General features: G+C 47.7%; 1 protein-coding gene across 1 annotated transcript in view; it reads right to left on the bottom strand.

Annotated features, from left to right (window-relative positions):
• Positions 1–21,125, bottom strand: part of PLCH2 (phospholipase C eta 2) — a 334,868-nt gene that overhangs the window by 5,174 nt on the left and 308,569 nt on the right. The window contains exons 15-23 of the mRNA XM_072608589.1: positions 19,625–19,707; positions 19,149–19,246; positions 16,442–16,624; positions 14,236–14,343; positions 11,188–11,312; positions 10,302–10,386; positions 9,501–9,647; positions 8,691–8,770; positions 629–1,676 (exon numbers count right to left, since the gene is read on the bottom strand). Coding sequence (XP_072464690.1) covers positions 629–1,676; positions 8,691–8,770; positions 9,501–9,647; positions 10,302–10,386; positions 11,188–11,312; positions 14,236–14,343; positions 16,442–16,624; positions 19,149–19,246; positions 19,625–19,707 — 1,957 coding nt within the window. The remainder of the gene's footprint in view (positions 1–628; positions 1,677–8,690; positions 8,771–9,500; positions 9,648–10,301; positions 10,387–11,187; positions 11,313–14,235; positions 14,344–16,441; positions 16,625–19,148; positions 19,247–19,624; positions 19,708–21,125) is intronic.

Genomic DNA, 21,125 nt, shown 5'->3' with positions numbered 1-21,125 from the left:
CTAGAGATGTGGGTCAGCGACCCAGAGAAGAGCCTCATTCACAAATCTCAATTATTCTGGATTTCCCTTGGGGCCTGACCTTTTGAGAAAATAGAAAGATTAAGAATGAAATCCTGAAGGAAGGAGGATGGAACCTTGGAGGGAAGAGGATGGGACTTTGAAGTGGGTCCCAAGGAGGGAGCCTAGAAGGGAAGTCTCCTAAGGAGAGTCCTGAAGGAAAGATTCCCAAGGACAGAACGATCAAGGGAGGGCCCTGAGGATGGAGCCCTGTGACAGTCCTGCCCCAGTCTCAGGCTCTGGTTGGTCAATCCCACATTAAAGCGATTCCACATGGGTTTCCACAGAAGGATGACGATGACCTCATGGGTGGTGGAGAACAGGTGGCTCATGGGGAGGAATAAGGACTAGGGGCAGAGGTAGGAAGCCTATTCTAAGCAAAACCAAAACCAACTTGGCACAGAAACACACTGAAAAAGAAAAGGTGCCCCCAACTCCCAAGAAGCTTTGCCAGAAACGTGTTCATTACACCACAGGCCATGCTAAAGAGGGGCGGGGGGATGATGGAGACGGACACAGTGAGGGGAGCGTTCTGCAGGGACTAGTAAGGGGGTAGAAAATCTAGTCTTACCAGTAAAGAACAGAGAGGATTTACTCCGAATCTCCTCCAATTTTTGAACAAACAAAGCATTCATTTCCTTTTGCAAGGTGCCCACAGGCCTGCAGGAATTTTCAGGACCCCTGAGGCTCTCTAGGCTGCTGGAGTCGGAGGACACGGAGCCACTAGCGGCAGTCACCAGGCTCACAACGCTCCCATATTTCCCTCCCGGCCACCTGGGCTGAGAAGAGCCCTTGGCCCCACGGCACTTAGCCAAGTTTCTGCTTTTCCTTCCCAGGCCGAAGGGCTGGGCATAGTCCAGGGGGACACAGGCAGCGCCAAGGCTGCTGTTGCTGTTGCTGTTGCTGTTGCTGTTGATGCCACCCCCAGGGCCAGGAGTGAGAGAGTCTGGCCGGGCTCGGGGCTGCTCGCTGATTCCCCAGTGTCCGAGTCCCAGCCTCCCAGCTCCTCCGAGCCCCCCACTACACTGCTCAGGCTGGGGGGCCTCCCTGATGGCAGGCCCCGGGCAGGGCTGGCAACCACTCCATTGGCCCTCAACCTCGGGCCCCTCACAGGAACCGATCATGCATTTCATGCAGCTGGCTGCCATCCCGGCAGGCCCAGACCCATCTGGGGTGCCTGGCCCCTCACCCGGGGAGCCAAGGCCCAGGTTTTGGAACCTCTCTGACCTTCGGGTGGGCTCACTCAAGGTCGGGCCCTCAGCTGTGTGGCTCTGGCTTCTCCCTGTCCCAGGACCCTGGGCCTTACCTTTGGGCCCTCGGCCTGGCCCCTCACCAAGGGCTCCAGGGGCTGGGGCCACGCTCTCTGGCTCTGAGTCAAAGCGGGGCTGCGAGGTGTCCTCGCCTGCCCCCTCTGAGCCGTTGTCTTTGGTGTCCATGGTGAGTTCAGGAAAGCCCTTTTTACCCTTCTTCTGGCTCTTGGTGGGAGCGCTAGCCGTGCGCCTCAGGAGCTGGCCACTAATGGAGGGTCTGTTGTGGAACTGACCAGCAGCATGACTGTCCAGGGACGCCTGCTTTGGATTTCTGAGAAACAGGCCTTTTAAGCCCAAAGCCTGTTTGACCTGCAAGAGAGAGAGCCCCACATAATACCCGGTTGCCTATGAGACCTTCTCCTCCTCCTACATCCATCCCACTTTACTAGGGGACGATCAAGGAAGGGGAAGGAAGGAGATTCTCCAACTCCCAGGCTAGGCCAGAGGCAGCACTCCGTTTGGAACCCTGCCAGAAGCCATCAGTTCAGCGGGATCTACTTTGGCAGAGTGTTGGGGAAGGAGATGGGAGGAGACCCCCTTAGAAAGCTGGGAGGGTAGGAGGGATGTCCCATAGTGCTCGCCCTCCTGAAACTCTAAGGAGAATGTGGGAGGGCCACAAAGGTTGAATCTGTCTACTTTCTCTGTTCCCACAAAGTCTGAGGCTAGGGGAGGACAGTCAGGCAGAGGAACCTTTAAGACACCTTCAACCCAAACCATACCCCACCTACTCCATGGTCTAAGAATGTAAGGATGCCACCCCCCATCCCTAGTCACAATCCCCATTCTAGGAATGGGCAGACATCTCTCCGGGATAGCTTCTCTATGAGTATCTAGCAGAGAGATTAGCAAAAGCAGGAGGTTGGGTGCTCCAGGATGGTCCCTCTGTATCACTGGGTGGGCACAGGACTCCTCCCTGTGAGAAGGCCACAGCCAGGATAGGAGAACCAACCTAGGGGGTCACATGGCCAGCAAAAAGCTCTGCACGAGGCACAGACTATTGTGCCCTCCTCCTTACCCTCCTCCCCATTCTAGAGAAATGCCCACTGATTTTGCCCCCCCTGCCCAGGTTCACCCCAGGCCATATGCCCTCAGGAGGGAATCCTAGGGAGACTATCCTAGGGCATCTATGAAGTCATAGAAAGAGGTGACCATGGACCGAATTTTTCCAGTGTCACTGAAATTCATCAGGAGCATGGGTCCTGGCAGAAGAGGGGTGAGGGGGAGAAGGGCAGGGACCACATAGGTCAATGGCATGACCTTGCAGCTTGCCTGTCCCCCTCTGCCACGCTCCCCATTGCCAACCCATAGAAAACAAGCAAGCTCCCCCAGTCAAACCCAGACCATGTGCTATGGGGCTTCATCAAAGTGGGATTGAGCTCGTGGTTTGGAGAGAGAAAAATATGACAATAGGGTATTCAAGACTGGGGACAACCTGCTGAATAGACGTACAGAACTTCAGCATTCCTAAAAACATTCCTTGTGTACTTGCCAACCCTATACATTGCAAGTGCAGCAAGTTGGGTTGTTGAAAATTATTTTGTTGGTTTTGTTTTTGTTTTTTGGCAAGGGAGAAGGTCCCAGAGAATGATGGAGGAAATGGAAGATGATTCCTCTCAGGCCTTTCTGCTCTCCAGATCCCACCGTACCCAACTGACTCCAGCATCTCAAATTCAGTTTATTAGGATCATAGGAGGCAGACCATTCAGTCTTACCCCATTCATTTTACAGAGGAGGAGCTATAGGTCTGGAGATGGAAAGGCACTGCTCCAAGGTCATACACAAGTGGCAAGTGCCAGTCCAGAGCTAGGGCTGTTATCCAGGAACTGAAGGTGGCTTCACCAACACTTAGAGATGAATGGAAAGTTGAGGCTACGGAAGGTTGAGGCTAGAAGAGACCTCAAAGAACACAGAGACCCCTCTCACTCCTCTTATAGAAATAAGGAGGCCCAAAGAAGGTCACACAGGGAATTAAGTTGTGGCAGACCCAGAATGACAAATGAGATTTCCTAATGCTCCATCTAAGGCTCTTCCCCCTCCTTCCATATAAATATTTGTAGCTTTCAATTCCTACAGCTAAGCTGGGATTCTCAGAGTGATGAGCCCAGTCTGGAAAAATGTTTAGAGGATGCCTTTCCCAAGGAGAGGAGCTGGACCACATGACTTCTTAGCCACCTCTGACTTTTGGGTTTAGATTTGGCTGAGTCCTAGCCACTGTTCAACGTATGTGGTGGGGCAAGGACTGGGAGAAGCTTCATCCATGGATACCCCAGGAGTGCCAAACCTCCCACCCATGTTTCTGGCTTCCTCCATCTTTTCTCCTTTCCTCCCCCTGCCAAGCCTGGCAGGCTTAGGGCCAGGTATGGATGGCTCCCTACAGCCATCAGCCAGGGCCCACTGCCACCTAGCCCAGAAAAGCTGGTGCTCTGGTTGTAAATTGGAAGGACCAAAAGCCTAGTGGGCAGTATCAGCTTGGAGACAATCCAGAGAGGTTGGCAAGTACCCAGAGTTACTACTAGGAGATGAGAGTAACCAGCATCCTCAGCAAATGCTTGCAAAGTTCAGATAGAAGAGATTCCAAGCACACACTCACACACGCGCACACGCAAACTCCCATCATGGACAAAAACATCAACAATTCCCCCAACCCCCCCACCCAGCCCCAAGGATGGGATGGTGTATGTGGCCAGGGCCCATGGGAGGGCTGGCTCCCAGGGAGGGCATCCTGGAGGCAAGGAGAGCAAGGAGCCATCATGCTTGAATCAGCTGGCTGATTCAAGTCCCAAATCCAGTGCAAATTTGGTGAAAGGTCACAGGAAAGTCATTTAGAAGAAGATCCAGAATGTTAGCTTTGAACTTGGCAGAAATGTTCCACCCACAGGCAGAGGGCAGTCAGGGGAGGGATCTTTGAGAAGGGGACCCCAGGAACTTATAGCCATTGATTTGAATGGAAGAGCCAATCAGGGTGAATGACCTGGGCTGTGGGGACCCAGGGAAAATCTTTGAATGAAAGGTTTCTTTTTTTCTGTGAAAGAAGAGAGGAGAGAATGTGTGTGTGTGTGCGTGTGTGTGTGTGTGTGTGTGCGAGAGAGAGAGAGAGAGAGAGAGAGAGAGAGAGAGAGAGAGAGAGAGAGAGAGAGAGAGAGAGAGAGAGAGAAGGGAGAGAGAAGGAGGAAAAAGGAATCAGAGAAGAGACTGAGAACCAGAGGAAGAGGAGAAAAAGACAGAGGAAAGAAGAGTGATAGAGTGGAGAAAGAGAAGGGATGAGATAGAGGAGAAAGAATAAATGACAAAGAGGCAGAGAAAGGCTATGAACAAAAGTGGAGAAAGGGGAGATGTGAGGAGAAGAAGAAAGGGAAGGGGAGAAGAAGGGAGAGGGTAAGAGAGAAGAAAGAAGAGGAAGAGAAGAAAAAGTGATGCAAAAAAGAGAGTGGAGTGGGTTGAGAGGAAGTGAAAGGGAAGGGACAGGCAGAGAGGGGACAAGAGCAAAGGCTGAGCCCTCGGGCCTTCCATCCTGGACCTGCTTCATAAATGGTGGGTTGTCTGGCTCCGGATGGCCCCACCATATCAAGGAGGAATGTCACAATCCATGAGCTGAAGAGTTTCAAAAATGTCAATGAGGAGGCAGAGGAAGAGGGGAGGTGACTAGTTTGAGAGCATGCAGGTCAGCCGGCGGCGGTGACGGCGGTCACTACACCTTCCTGAGACAGGTCGGGGGGTACCTTCAAGGCTCCTAACCATTCTCTGCTTCTAAAAGGAGACTTTGGACGCAGAGAAGCCCACTGTAATACCAAACAGACAGAGTAAAGGCAAATCAGACAGCAACAACATTGGGGGAACAAGGGAAGTTGGTCAGCACACCTGGAAAGAGCCCCACAATAAGAGAAACCACAGGTGGGGAGAGGGCAGAAGACATGGCAAATGTGAACAAGAAGCTTTTCAAAGTGAAAGGAGAGAGGCAGAGGGGTGCACAGGGCTCAGGAGCCAGGGGCAATTCTGTCCCACCCGTGAATCCAACTCTATATTGGAAAGAAAAGGATGAGTACCCTAGGCTTTAGAGCCAAAAGGGACCTTAGAGATCACTCCATCTAGCTCCCTCTTCTTATGGAGGTGGAAACTGAGTCCCTGAGAAATCAAGTGACCTCCTTATAGTCACTGTCATCAGAGCCTTCATTTGAACACAGCACCCTCTGATTGAGTCTAGTTTGACTCATCCTAGCTGCAGCCCTCCTAGAAGGGCATCCCACAGCTGTCAGGGTGGGTCTCCCAATGACTCTGGTCATTATTTCTGGAGACAGGGTGGTCACCCTGGTGACTGGTGAGTCTCTAGGAGTTCAGGGGACTCATACGCACCACAGATGGGGGGGGGGGGTCTGGAGATCTGAAGAGGGGCTAAGGTTGAGTTGTAGGAAGTGTTGGCTCATTGGAGATGCCAGGCATCACCTAAAACTCACTGCCCCTCAATTCTAATCTCTTGCTGTTGGAGATTGTTTTCTACATTGCCCCTCTCTCCCCCCCAACTCTCACCACATCTCTCTGAGACTGTGATGGGGAAAGGTAGTGACAAGAATACAGACTAGGAGAGAAGCTGAGGGAGGGAGAGGAAGAGACCCAAGGGAATTGAGACAGCAGCTCAGGAACTGGGAGGGGGAAAGGTGTAGGGGTCAGAGGAATGCATCAAGGGGCCTCAGACATAGAATTAAGAAACAGAACACACAGAGAGGAGAGGGAGAAGTGCCTGTCTCCCAGACATGGCTGCAAAGGCTCAGCCAGACCCAGACGCCCCCTTTCCCCACCTCCACCCCTGCAAATCAAAACAACCCCCAACACAGCCTTGGGAGGGGCTCGAGGAAAGGCAAGAGGAAGGGTGGTTAGGGGACCTCCCACAGGTGAGGTCAGGGGATGGGAAGCAGAGAGGGGTTTCAGGAAGGGAGGTAGAGGGATAGGTGCTGTTAGGACCATGGGGGAAGGAAGCAGAAGAAAGGGTAGAGGAAGGGAAAGGGAAGATGAGAGAGAAGGAAGATGAGAGGGAGGGAAATTCAGGGCCACAGGGGAAGGAAGATGAAGGCCTTGATTGGGTCAAGAGGAAATAAAGCTGACAAATCCATCAGATTTCTTAGCCCAGTACCCTGGACTTGAGAAAGTCACGCTCTGAATCTGCTGTCCAGGGTGCTGCTTCCAGACCACTGAGGAGTGGCTAGTGAGCCATTCTGAGCTCGTTCAGGGCAGCAGACTTGTCCTCATATGTCCTGCCTGGGTAAAGGGGATCAGGTCATCTGATGGAGACTGCAGACACTTGGACTAGGACGACTTAGTCTGGTCCTGGGCAGAGATCTCTTTAACTAAGCAGCACTCAGAACACTTTATGATAAGCAGATCATAGACCTTCCCTTTTAGATAAAGGAAAAGATGAATGGACAAGGAAAGGGAGAAATGAGGGGAGGCAGAGAGACAACGAGACCTCAAAGAAAAGGTCATGCTTGCGGTGGAATAGGAGACAGGACATTCCTCAGGGACACGCTGGTCTAAGTGAAAAGCTGTTCATTCTGAAGCCTGGGCTGCTAAGTCTAGCTTGCTCATGTAAAAGGTAGGATAAATGTGACTGTGAATAGGGCTAACTATCATCTACTCTCCTCCTCTCCAACCCCTAGGGCTGGACGTCCATCCTGTCCACACAATCTTTGGAGAGACACTGCCCTCTGCTTAACCTGACCTTGTTAATATGGTGCACCTTAAATGAGGTTAATGCTCTATACTGTACATAAACATCAGGTTCTAGAATTCTGAACCAGCAGAACATAGAACCACAGAGGTGGGAGAAGTTTTGGAACACAGAATTGCAGAGTTCAGATAGAGACCTTAGGACGTAGTTCTCAGAAGGGCCTTTTGGACAACAGACAGTAGGGAGGGACCTACCTATTTGTGTCTTGAATGTACAGAATTACTGGCATATTGTCTCTCCCATTAGTATGTGGGCAGAGGTGGTTTTCCCCCTTTTTTATGTCACCAGAGCTTAGCTTAAAACAGTGCCTGGCACACAGAAGGTGCTGAATACAAGCTTGTTGACCAGTTGACTAACTGACGTTAGGATATAGAATGTCAGAACTCAGAGGAGACCCTTGAACATAAAATGTTGGAATGGGGATGGAGCTCAGAGGTGGTCTAACCCTTCAGTTTACAGCTGAGGAAAGAGAAGGGAAGGAACTTGGCCACTGTTCCAGAGTCAGGGACTTCAGCCCAGATCTGATTCCCAGTGTGTGGGCAGCCTTTCTTACCCCTCAAGCTTGCACAAATTGGCTGGTGTGAAAGATCTCACACAAAAGGAGCCACAAGAGAATCTCTCTGCCTAAGATGTTCTAACCTGGCTCTGGGACAAACTAGCTTTTGAACCAGAGAAACCAGCAGGAGATGATTTTCTTGTCTCTCAGATGTCTCTCTCACCCTTCTTAACTTAGAGTCTGGACTAGGAATGGGAGGACCCAAGGGGGTCCTATTGAGACAGCTGACAATAGGGAGACATGGCTGAACCCCACTGCCCCAGAGGGAGCAGCATTTGCCTTCTTACTAATGTCAGTTGGAGAGCAGACAATGAATGGAGCTGATGTTTGTACAGGTTAGTTTCTGCCTTGGTAGCTTTAGCCCAGCTCCCCAAAGCTGGAATGTGGACAGTTCTCAGCCCTTAATGTATTATCAGCAAGGGGAGAGAAGCCATGGAAGGAGTTGGGGGGGGCCTACCCTAAACTCCCAGAAGGACAAATGTTCTACTCCACCTCCCCACGTTGAGGAAGGGGGGGAGAAGCTTGGAATCTGAAAATATCTCTGAAATGGGTTACCTCTAGGACAATCCAAGGGATTCATTGGGTCCTTGAGTTGGCCAGATGATGTCATTTCAGCTCCATTTTGTGTATCAAAGGGGAGAAACTTTCCATTTACTCTATATATCTTGTATGTACATAATCATTTGCATGTGTTCTTCCCCACTGGAATATGGACTCCTTGGCAGCAGGGACTGCTTTTGTCTTACCTTTTTTCCCTAGTGCTTAACTCAGTGACTGACACATAGTAGGTGCTTCAAAAATGCTTGTTGACTGACCCTCTGACCAGTTGCAGCTCGTTGTTTCAACCTTTACCTGAGGGGCCTGCCTACTTGACAACCAGGATGTCCCAGGAAAGAACCCAAGTCTAACAATGTAGGTCCTCCCACCTACCCCCAATCCTGTGTGGGCTTCACAGGAAGAAGGACTGGTATCCTCAGGTTGGTCACAGCCCAGATTCCAACAAGAAAGATTTCCCTAAGGGATTCCCATGGTGGTTAGGGGTACTCACCTTACCCGAGATGTCATTGATAGCTACATGTACAAAGATGGAGGCCTCTTCCATCCCTTCCAGGTAGACATGTCGATAACCTAAAACAAAGACCATAGAAGTACAGAGGAGATGGGGGGAGGTCTTTCTGGTCACAACAAGAACCTAATTTCTGGACAGGCACTGTGTTAAGTGTTAAGGACCCTCAAAAATGCATCAGTCTCTGCCGTTGAGATCCCAGGGTCATCTGCTCCCATGATGAAGCTTTTGTCCTCAAAATGTCAAAAGAAGCTGAGGAAGTCCCCTCAGCATGTTGAGTGAGGCGTCATGATAAATTTATGGGAGGGGGTGAAACAGTTATGGCACAGGCAGGTCTGAATAGGCTGTAATTTGCACTGGTAGAAGACTGAGTGTCCAGCTCAAACAGAAATGGCACCACTAAACTGTACATAAGGACCCCTACATGCCACATATCGACTTAGTTTTAAAATGTAGTATTATCTATGTTTTATTATTAAACATTTCCCAAGTATATTTTCATCTGGTTTGGGCTGTACTTGGGATTGTTGTGGGCCATGTGATTGACACCTCTGGTGTAGGAAACACCTATAACAACTGGTCATTGAATATTGGCATGTCTCTGGTTGTTAGTGAGCTATCTGTCTTTACAGATTTATCTGCTTATATCTTGTATCCCTCACTAGAATGAATGCTTCTTGAGGCCAGGGAGCATTAGCCATCCTGTCTTTGCATCCATGGTATCTAGCCAGTGCCTTAGCCAGAGCTCATTGGATTGTCTATCAACCAGTGACTTAGGAATGGAGAATTTACCTGGCATCATGCTGTTGAAAGCCAATGTCCTCTGTCCAATGAAGTCCCGTCCAATGGGGTCGTGATCCCAGACCAGGAACCGGACCAATGCAATCTCTGGCATGTGCACTGTGAACACCAGGGTCTCCTCCCACATGGGGTTGAAGCCTGGAAGCCAGAGAAAGGCAAGGTGGACTTGAACCCAGAGGAGAAAACAGGTTTCATCTGTGATTCAACTGCCTTTTCCAGGGTCACCATATTTTATCTCCTTTATTTCTCTTTAATCTTATTCTTTCTTATGCCAAAATTCTGCAAGAGTTCCCTAGTCCACCAAAATCCACTCCAGTCCAAGGAATGGCTTTGTCTTTGTCAAGAATCATTGGAGCTACCTTGCCTCTGGTTATCATCACCTCCCTTTTCCACAGCCCTAAGACTGTGGCTATTCATCCTTTGTTCTTGAAGAGGACCATTGACATCACGATGGTGATGTCTTGACTCGTGCGTAAATTGGGTTTAAGTCGAGGCAGAGATGCACAAAGTCATCAACTTCACTCCTGAGACTAAGAATATAAAGGGAAGCAGATGCCCCTCAGAATCCCTCTGGTTCTCCCTAGGACTAGAAAAGGAAGAAGGAGAGAGGGAAGCAGGGAGGCATTAGTGTCATGCACTCTCTCCCTGCTCTCCCAATTCAACTAAGAGTTCTAAAGGTTAGGGAGGGTTGTCTCTATCTTTTGGGAGTTGCCTCCTATAGCAGACAGCACAGGGCTCTGGTCACACATTTTGACACAGGAAGGATGGAGAGTGAAGGGAAGCTATGCCCACCATTGTCATCCACGACTCTGGTCTGCTCCTTGTTACAGTCCACGGGTAACCCAATGATCTCAACTTCCACGAAAGGGTCAATGATCTGGAAGGCAAAGAGGAGGATATGGGGTCAGTTAGTACAGCCTCCCAGTTTCCAAGAAATCCCTGTGTTTCATAAGTATGTCTTAGAGTCATACAGGCCCCCAGATGGTGAGATGGAAAGAGGGCTGGACTTGCAGTCAGAAAGATGAATTCAAATCCAGCTATAGATGCTTACTAGCCATGTGATCCTGAGCAAGTCACTTAAGTGCTCTCCACCTCAGTTTCCTCATCTATATAATACAAATAATCATAGCACCCAACTCCCAGGATTGCTGGGAGATATTTGTAAAGTGCTTTGGAAATCATCACTACTTTTGTGACTGAAAAGGCTCTTGGAGATCATGGGACCCAATCCTCTCATTTAACAGAAGAGGAAACAAGCCCAAAGAAAGAAAATTACTTAACCAGGATCATGTAGCATATTATTAGCAGGAATGAGACTTGAAACCAGTCACAGAATCACAGAGTTGAGAGGGGCGTCAGAGGCTATCCAATCCAACCCATACTGGAAGGAGAATCCCCACCCTCCCCTTCTACACGATATCCAGCAAGTGGTCTTGTAGCCTTTGCCTGAAGACTTCCAGCAATCCATCCTATTTTTCCCATCATTTCAAGATGTCCAGACCTCCTTCATACACTTCAGCCCCAGGATAATGACTCTTGTCATTACTCCAGGCTGCTTGTTTCCTGTTTCTATCCCCTGGCCCACACCACCCTCACCCAATCACCTCAGGGCCCTGTTGCTGCTGACTAGTTCACCTGCAAAGATGAGGCCAGCCCCTTGTCCAGCAGTCCCACCTACCTCTCCTCGGTCACCCAACATAGAGTCCCGTGGTTTAGGGAGCTGCTGTCCACTGATAATCCGGAGTATCAGCTGTTTCTTCAACTGCCCAGGGAGAGGGTCTTCAGAGTTGGGATTGAAAACACCTAGAAGACAGAACCAAGAGACATAACTCAGAATGTCCCATCTCTAGGCTATGGATTTCACTGGGGAAAACAGGATCAAGGATCTCGGCCCTTCGCTGGGAGACCAGGCCACATGACCAAGTGTCTGGAGACTCAGTCAAACAGTCAGTCAATAAGCATTGAGGAAGTACTGATTCTGTGTCAGACACTGGGCTAAGAAGGGGATATAAAGGCAAAACCATGGTCTTTGCTCTCAGAAGCTCCCATTCTAATGGGGCAGACAACAGGCAAGTAATTCTGTATATATATAACACACACACACACACACACACACACACACACACACTGTTTCAATGAGAGGCAAGGTGGGAGGGGGGCTAGAAACACTTCCTGCAGAAGATGGGATTTAGCTAAGTCTTGAAGGAGGCCAAGGAAGCAAAGAGGTAGAGGTGAGGAGAGAGAGCATTTCAGGCTGGCCAGAAATAGCGTGGTATAGTGGGACACATTCTGGATTCAGTTTGGAGATCTGAGTTCAAATCCTGACACTATGTGATTTTAAGTAAGTTCTACTCATTCTCTGGGCCTCAGTTTCTTCATCTGTAAAATGTGAAGGCTGGATCAGATAATAATGACCATTTATATGGCACTGTAATCTATTCAAAGTGCTTTGCATCTGTATCTTGATTGAGGCTTACAAGCACCTACGAGGGGTGTGAAACATATTATTAATCCTGTTTCATAAATGGGGAAACCAAGACCCAGAGAATTTTAGTGAAGGCAGTGGGGTTCAATAGAAAAGACACCTGCTATGGAGTCAGAGGACCTTTGTTCAAACCCTACTTCTGATGACAACCACCTGTGAGACCCTGGGGCTGTTTACACATTTGTAAAATGAAGTGGCTGGACTATATAACTTCCAATATCCCTTCCAACTCTAGTTCTTCACTCTGAACTCCATGGGCCTCAGTTTCCTCATCTGTACAATGAAGGTTAGATTAGATGACCTATGAGGTCCCTTCCAAATCCAGAGCAATGGTTCTGTCATTTACCCACAGTCATAAAGCCAGCAATTAGGAGGGGCAAAGGTTGTACTCAGCACCCCTTGACTCCAAATCCAGCCCTTCTGCCCCTAACCCTTTGTTTATCTGTGTTGTTGAGTTGATTAGATGTGTTCGATTCTTCATGACCCCATTTGGGGTTTTCTTGATAGAGATACTGGCATGGTTTGTAGTTCCTTTTCATTTTTACAGATGAGGAAACTGAGGTAAACAGAGAGAATTAACTTACCCAGAGTCACACAGCTGCTAAGAAGTGTCTGAGGCTGGATTTGAACTCAGCTCCTCCTGACTCCAGGGCCAGCTCTCTAGCACCACCTTGATGCCCTTGACAATTTTTAATATTATATTATTCTGTGGCTATGAACCCCACCCCTCAAAAGGAATAAGACTCTACCTCAGGCAAGTGCCTTATTACCCCATGACCATGGCCTTTTTCGATACCAGCCTCCACTCTAAGCAACCCCCTCAGTTTCATCACTCCGCCTAAAACTCCCAGGAGAGTCTGCAGGTCAGATGGACTGAGGGGCTGACTTACAAGGCTGCCTTGGACAGGGGCATTGTCAAAATGAAACTAAGCAGACCAAGTCCAGCCTGGTCCAGAGAACAAGAATGACAAGCTCCTGAGTTCTATCAGCCGAGTACCAGACTGGGGACTGGCAGATACCAGCCTACGGAAGGTCAGGCTGAGTGACTGCAGGAGAGCCAGCTGGGAACACAGCAGCCCCTGCAAATGCTTTCATTCAGTCTGCTATATATGGCAGCCACAGGAGCAGACAGAAAATTTGAAAATTGGAGCATGAGGGGAGGTAGGGGCAGAAAGAAAGAAAAACAGAGTTTAAAATTTAAAAAAAATCCATGAAGCCATTTTCTTGAGGCAAGGGAGGGGCAGGATGAGAATGGAGGCAGTCAATTCAGAGGCTATGAATCGGCAGCAGGATGGGGCAAGATGTATCCCACAGTCCTTGGAGCATCACTCCTTCCATCCCCCCCAGTCCTGGGCCTGTTAGGACGATCTCCTCATGCCAAAGAGTTAGTAGATAATGCCCCCCAGCAGAAAGGGCCCCATCTGCTGCAGTTGCCCTCATTATCCACCAAAATGTCTCCAGGGGCAAGAGTGACCAGTTGTACTTTCATCAGGCATCACCCTGGAGGACAGGGATTGTCTTTTGCCTTTTTTTGTATCTCCACTACCAGTGCCTGGTACACAGTAGGGGCTTAATGGATGTTTGTTGACTTACTGGCTACAGATTTGCTTGCTTAAGTGACCCTGATCTATTTATATATGTGTGCATCGTCCCCTCCAATAGAATGTAAAGTCCGTGAGGGTAGGCCATATTTAATTTGTGTTTTTGTATCTTCAATGCCTGGCACTCAGTAAGCACTTCATCAGTATCTGTTGAATTGAACTGAATTCCAAATGTCCAGAGAACAGGATGATCTCAGAGTCCTTACTAATGTGTTCGAGTCCTCCCAGACAGGGCCTTCTTCCTATGCCAGCGCTAAGTTCCTCCTTTTAGACGGTGACTCACTTGCCCCTCCATTATCTTTCTAGATGCTATGGCCTCTCAACATTTCCATGATTCTCTCCCCTCCCCCTCCCACTTGTGGCTGCCCAGCATCAACTCATAGACTCTTAGGAGACAGGGTGGTTCAATAGACAGGTTTCTGACTCTGCAGTCAGAGGTCCCAGGTTCAGATTCCACCACCCCCCGCCCACACATTTCCTGCCCAAGGAAACCTCAGACAATCCTACTACCTCTCCAAGACTCCATACTGGTAAAACAAGGGGGTGAGACTCAGTGGCTGGGAGGGCCCCTTTAGCTTGGTTGTGAGGAGGGATTAGTCTCCTCTCCAGTCAGCACCTGGCCAGAGATGCTCCTTCTTACCTTGACACATGCACTGGGGCTTGAGGACATAGCCACAATTGCCATTGGCATTGAACTTGGCGCGGTTCAGCTGGAGCATCCTCCCCTCTGACTGATAGTTGAGGGCAACTGTGGGGAAAACATGAGATTGAGGTCAGTCCTGAGCCTGAGCTAGGGGGCATGGAAAGGGGGGAGCCTTCGGGGAACCTTTTGCTCCCATCCACAACCATCCCATGCCAGTAAAAACTCATTGAACCAACAAATATTTAAGAATTTATTAAGTGCCTACTATGTGTCAAGCACTATGCCAAATGATTTACAAATTTTATCTCTTTTGATCCACACACCAACCTTTGGAGGTTGGTTCTGTTATTATTTCAATTTTACAGTTGAGAAAACTGAGGCAGACAGAGGTTAAGGGTCTTACCTAAAGTCACACAGTTAGCAAATGTCTGAGGCTGGATTTGAACTCAGGTCCTTTGACTCCAATTATACCTGCCAAGATTCTCAATATGATTCATTCTACTAGGGTTGTTTTAAGACTACAGCAATGCATATCATGAATAGGGGTGCGTGAGCTCTTGTGTGCCTAGAATAGTGCCAGATGCCTTGGAGGAGACAAGGAATTGTAGCTCATGGTCCCTCTCCATAGGCAGCTCATAGTCCAGTCAGGGTGAGAAAATACACAAACACACACATACACACACAATTGACATGCAACTGATTACGATTCAGGGCTGAGTTTGGGAGCTGCGGACCTCAGGACTGAAGGAAATGTTTAGAGAAAAGAGACATCTTCAATGAGTGAAGGAGTGGTCAGGGAAGGCTTCAGGGAGCATGTGGCACCAGGGTCTTGAAGAGTGGAAAGGAGTGGGGAACGGTGCTCTTTGTAGCTGCCGTCCCTTGCTCCCAGCTCTATTTCTTGGGGTCAAAGGAAAGGCAGTGAGTCATTTTTCAGTTGATTCCAACTCCTTGTGACACCATTTGGGTTTTTCTTGGTAGAGATACTGAAAGGATTTGCCATTTCCTTCTCCAGTTCATTTTACAGATAAGGAAACTGAAGCAAACAGGGTGAAGTGACTTGCCCAGGGTCACACAGCTAGTAAGTGTCTGAAGTCAATTTGAATTCAGGAAGATGAGTCTTCCTGACTCCAGACTTGGTGCTCTATTTGTTGTATAACCTAGGTGGCCTAGTGGATAGAGTGTGAGACTTGTAGTCAGAAAGACCTGAGTTCAAATCCAGCCTCAGGTACTTATTAAGATTGGGACAACTTTCTCAATCTCAGTTTGTTCTGTAAAATGAGATATTCATAGCATCTAAATTCCTGGGATTGCTGAGAGGATCAAATTAGATATCTCTGAAGTGCTTTGCACACCCCAAAGCACTATTTAAATGCTAGTATTTATTATTGCTGTTTTTATGACTGCTGGGAGGAAGCCAGGGATTTCCAAGGGTGGTGGCTGAAGGTGAGGAGGGAAAGCATTCCAGGCATGGGATGGGAACATGGACTAGGATGCAGTATCATGGATTCATGGATTTCAAGGTAGAAGGGACCTTAGAGATCATCTAATTCAACTTCCCTATTTTATGGATGAGAAAACTGAGGCTCAGAAATGTGATATGTTCTGTCCAAGGTCATCTAAGTAGTAAATGGCAAAGGTGAGGCATGGACTTAGCTCCCCTGCTTATTGATCCATTTCTCTTTCCAGCAGGAACATGGGAGAGTATGGGAGACAGCAAAGAGATGTGACCGACTGGAGGTGAGGATGCACACTGGGGAACAGCAGGAAATGAGGGAAGAACAAGATCATTTGTATTTCTTATGAACTTGTCACATTCTGCTTTAAACTAGGCAGAGCACACCATCTCCCTTATCAAATTATAAGTGATTAGAGGGCAGATCTTTTGTATTACCCTTCTCTACAATACCTAAACCAAGAACTTAGCACATATGTACAGGAAGTTCAATAAATGTTTGTTGGATGAAAGAATTATATGTTCTTGAGTTCCGAGGTTAAATAATCTGAACTTTATCCTGTGGGTAATAGTGAGCCATTGTAGACTTTTGAGCAAGGGAGATGTGTGCTACAAACACTTGAACATCTTCCAGTCCTGTTTTTGGCCCCAGAGAGTCTTAGAGGCAACCTCTTTCAGTCTTCTCTTGCTCTCTGGGGCATCCTTCCCCCAAGCTTCTGCTCCCCAGGTCTCCCTAATCTGTTTACTTACCCATCTGACATCCAGCATTCCAGAACGGCTGGGGATTGTAGTTACTTGAATCTACCCGGTAAGAGGATGGGTAGATACGGGAAAGCTGGTGCTGGTTGAAACGCAGGTAGTGAGCCGGCTTCTGCTGTAGAATCTGGTGGGCCTTGGTCTCACTGAAGGATGATACTTGCCAACTGCAGGAAACTAGGATTAAAATTAATCTAATTAATTAATTAATCAAAAATTCATCGAGTTGAATTCACACCTGATATTCAACTGCAAAGCACTTAGCACAATACCTGGCACATAGTGCCTTGTTGACATTATTAACTATTATTATTGGATTATGTGAAAGGCCGTGTGGATCACACAGTACAGACTCAGTCACTAATTTTCTCTGTGACCTTGGGTAGGTTGCTTAACCTCTCTGGGTCTCACTGTCATCAATAAAATGATGAGATTGGATTACATGATGCCATAAGGTGGCAAAGCAGAGTGATGAGCCTAGAGTCAGGAAGAGTTGAGCTAAAATCTAGCCTCAGATTCTTACTAGGTCTGTGTGACCCTGGGCAAGTCACATAACCTTGTCTGCCTCAGTCACTTCAGCTATAAAATGGGGTCATGACAGTGCCTATGTCTCAGGTGAGGATCCAATGAGATAATATTTGTAAAGTGTTCATAGCATAGTGCCTGGAATATAGTAGGTGAACAAGAAATGTTGTTTCATTCCCTCTACGGTCCCTTCTAGCTTTGATGTTCTATGAGTCTATAGCTATAGTAACTGCCTTCCAGGGGCACAGTCTAATTGGATCATGGACACAAAAAGTCAGATAAGAACTGTAGCTGAGGGAGATGTTACTTCTGACTAGCTGGGTGGAGGGGAAGCGATTATGAGGTCAGATAGGGGCACTTTACATTAGTTACGTTTATCTATACAGAATTCATATGTTACATTTATACAGTACATGAAAGCAAAAGTGTTTTTTAAACTTAAACCCGTAAGAAATGTTGCAAACATTTGTTTGACACTTACAACCTTTTAGTTTACAAACAACTCTAACATGTAGTGTTGTTTCCCTGGCCCTCCCAAGACTAGAAACAGCCTAGGAGAAGGGGAAAGGCTATTGGATGAGGGTAAACTGAAACCACATGAGAGCCTTCCAACCATCTGCCAGTGAGGAAGGAGGGAGATAGATGATTCCCTTAGAGCCCCTCACACAAATTGGCTCTTGTAATGATGAGTCTGAGGCATCGAGAGAGCATTCAATTCTATTCAGAATAAATGATGAAGGCGTGTGATACATTTTAAGAACAAGTTTCATTCAAATGGGTTTCAATTAAATTTAAAAAGTTATAATGCTTTAAAAAGCTTGGTGTTTGAGAGGAGACTTATGTCATCTGGAGATTCACTTGGAGGATTCTCCAGCTGAATCGTGACAAGGCTGATCTCAGCAGCTGCCTTCTCTCTTCCTTAAGCCCAGGAGAAACCTCGACTTGAGACAGATACTAGAGAAGAAAAATCTCCCTGGGCCAGAAACACACAATTATAATGACCATGGAGTGGAATGAGGAATCAGGCAAAATCTCAACCCCTTCCCCCCAAAAGAAGATCCCACTGAGTGGGATTTCACCTCTCAGTGAAGGAATGTAGGTCTCTTGGCATTTGAGTGCCCTCACTTCTGAACACAGAAGTTTGATTTTCCCAAACTAGGGCTGATTTAGAGTCGGACATCTCCAAGTCTTGGTACTAGCTGCCCACCATGCTGAGATACCCTCCCTCCTTGTCACCACTTTTTGGAATCTCTTGCTCTTATCAAAGCTTAGTTCAAGGGCCACCTCCTACCCTGGTCCTTTTCTTTGGTCTCAAGAGGCAGACCCAAGAGTGAGGAGTGGAAGCATCATGGAGGTCAATTTGAGCTCTCAGATCTGATCTGTCTCAAAATGGAACAGGCTGCTTCTGGAGGAGGTGACTGCCTTTCTCTCAGGTCTTTGAGGACCTTACAGGAAGGATTGCTTTCATGAATTGGGTACACCAGATCTGACAGTTAATCAATAAACATTTATTCAGGCACTGTGTTCCCTGCCAAGATAAGCCCCATAGGTCCCTTCCATCAACTGCTATCAACATCTCCCTCCCAGATTGCTTGAATTAATTTCACATAAACATTATCTATCTGCCTGTCCATCCATCCATCTATCCATTTTCATCTCATCTCCAGAGTATAAGTTCCTTGAGGACAAGTATCACTTCAATTTTGATTCTGTTTGCCCAGAACATAAACACTTAACAAAATTTTGTTTGATAGAGGTCATCTAATCTAACTTTCTTATTATCCAGAGAAGGAGATAGATTGAAGTCCAGAGATAGGAAATGACTTTTTCAAGGTTGCACAAGGAGTAGGTAACTTACAGAGCATCTGATCCAGGTCTTAAGGCTCCAAAATCATCCCCCCTCTATTGGATCCCGACACCCCTAAAGGACTCAATTATACCTCACTTAAAGGTTCTAAAGTTCTTTCCTCATGACCCTGTGGGATAGGCAATTTATCCAGTTCCCTTAATCTCCCAATCTGCATCTCTCTCCGTCTCCTCACCCCTCCACTTTGTAGCTCCCTCCCCATCTCCCTTCTACTTTCTCTCCCTTCTACACCTCCCCCCTACTTCTGTAGCTCCATCTCTACCTCCCCTCACCCCACCCCCTGGGATCTGGGGGACTGTTTCTACTTACTCTCTGTTTCCACGTCATGAATGCCAACAGACTTGGTATATTTCACCAGATCAGACAGAGCCCTGGACAGTTTCATGGTCTTCTTCTGCCGGTTTATCCTACATGAACCAAGTGAGGACAGAAGAAGAAGCATCACGGTCACCTCATACAGGTACAAACTCTCACTTCCACCTTCCCAGAGCTTATCAGATATAGCTGTCATGCCACAGGGTAGTATGGAGTGGTAGCTAGAGCACTAGACTTGGAATCAGGAAGACCTGAGTTCAAATCCTTCCTCAGACATTTACTAGCTATGAGACTCTCAGTTTCCTCAAGTGGGTCTGGATGGCCTTTGACGTTCCTTCCAGCTCTGGAGCAAAGCTCCAAGAACCTTTGGGATGTGCTTAGATGCTGAACTTCATCCCCAGATACCCTGCTGGAATTCTACCCTTCCCTTTCCATGCCTGGCCACCAGGTGCTTGCCCCAGGGAACTGACCCTCTGCTCTGGCTGCCTTGGGAGTCCAAATCATCATCACCTTCTTCAATACTGGAAGTCTTCTTCAGCTTGCTGCCTTTTTTCTGCATAGGGAGGAGAGAGACATAATGCTAGTCAGCCATGGAATCAGAATTCACACAGTAGCAAAAAGAAGGCTCGACTTAATGAATGATGTGGGTTCAAATCCCGACTGCCACTTACTACCCGAGTGGCCTTTGGGAGAATGATTTCATCTCTTTAGGACTCAGTTTTCTCATCTGTAAAATGAAGGGATTCGACTTAACTCCTCCCTTCCAGCCCTCAATCTATGATCATCTGTACTCAGAGAAGTCTCTGCACAATGACTTGAGGACTCAGGAAGCCCAAATAAGGAGGGGAATCCCAAAAGGAGATGGTACATGAAGGAAGCCATGAGGCAGAGATGAGTGAGGTAAGAAGCTCTGGCTGCAGATAAGCTCCTGAATTTCCTATGGGGCAAGAAAGTTCTGTCCTAATGCGGTCTCCACTTGGAGGGGTCTTAAGGCCCCAGTCTAGGAAGGATGCTTTTATCTCCTCTCTGTCTTCTCCTGTCTCTCCTCTTTACATCTCAGCCTGTGTGTCCCTTTACCCCACTTTTTCTTCTGTCTGTGCCCCATTGACTGGCTCTACCAGGGCTCTGCAGTGGCCCTTGGGTCTAGCTAGTGGGGGACTCCTGGCCAGATCCTGCCCCTGCACCCTGGGGAGGAACTATGAGTAAGTTCTCTAGGGAGGTGAGACTCTAGAGAAGGCACCGGCCCAGGCTGTGTGGGGCTGTGCAATACCTGAAGCTCTACCTCTGGCTCCTGAATCCTGCCCGAGGAATCTGATCAGATTAATCCCCAATACCTAGTACAGGACCTGGTACAGAGTGGATGCTTTTGTCTATGTATCCTCTATACCTAGGACAGGACCTAGTACAGAGTAGGTACTTAATTATTGCTTATGGGTTGACTGAAGCACTTGCCACTTCAGTCAATAAGCATTTACCTGCACCAGGTACCTCTCTGAGCCTCAGTTTCCTCATCTCTTAATTAGAGGTAATAATATTTAAATTAGCTCTTTCAAAGGGTCATTATGATAAAAGCACTTTTGTTGCTATTCAGTTGTTTCAGTTGTGTCTGACTCTTTGTGACTCCATTTGGGGTTTTCTTGACAAAGAAAATGACATGGCTTGCCATTCCCATCTCCAGGTCATTTTATAGATGGCAAAACTAAGGCAAACAGGGTGAAATGATTTGCCCAGGGTCACACAATTTGGAAGTGCCTGAGGCCAGACTTGAACTCAGAAAGATTACTTTTCTTGACTCCAGGTCTGGTGCTCTGTCCATTACACCACCTTAAAATACTCTAGAAGTTTATAAAAACTCAAATTTCTATTGTGCTTTAAGGTTTTATAAAGTACTTTCATCATAATGACCCTATAAAAGGGGTAATCAAAATATTATCACTCTCAATTAAGAGATGAGAAAACTGAGACCCAGAG

Source organism: Notamacropus eugenii, chromosome 5 (genome assembly GCF_028372415.1).
Source record: "Notamacropus eugenii isolate mMacEug1 chromosome 5, mMacEug1.pri_v2, whole genome shotgun sequence".
NCBI classification, from domain to species: domain Eukaryota; kingdom Metazoa; phylum Chordata; class Mammalia; order Diprotodontia; family Macropodidae; genus Notamacropus; species Notamacropus eugenii.
This window is presented reverse-complemented; position numbering and strand designations above follow the sequence as displayed.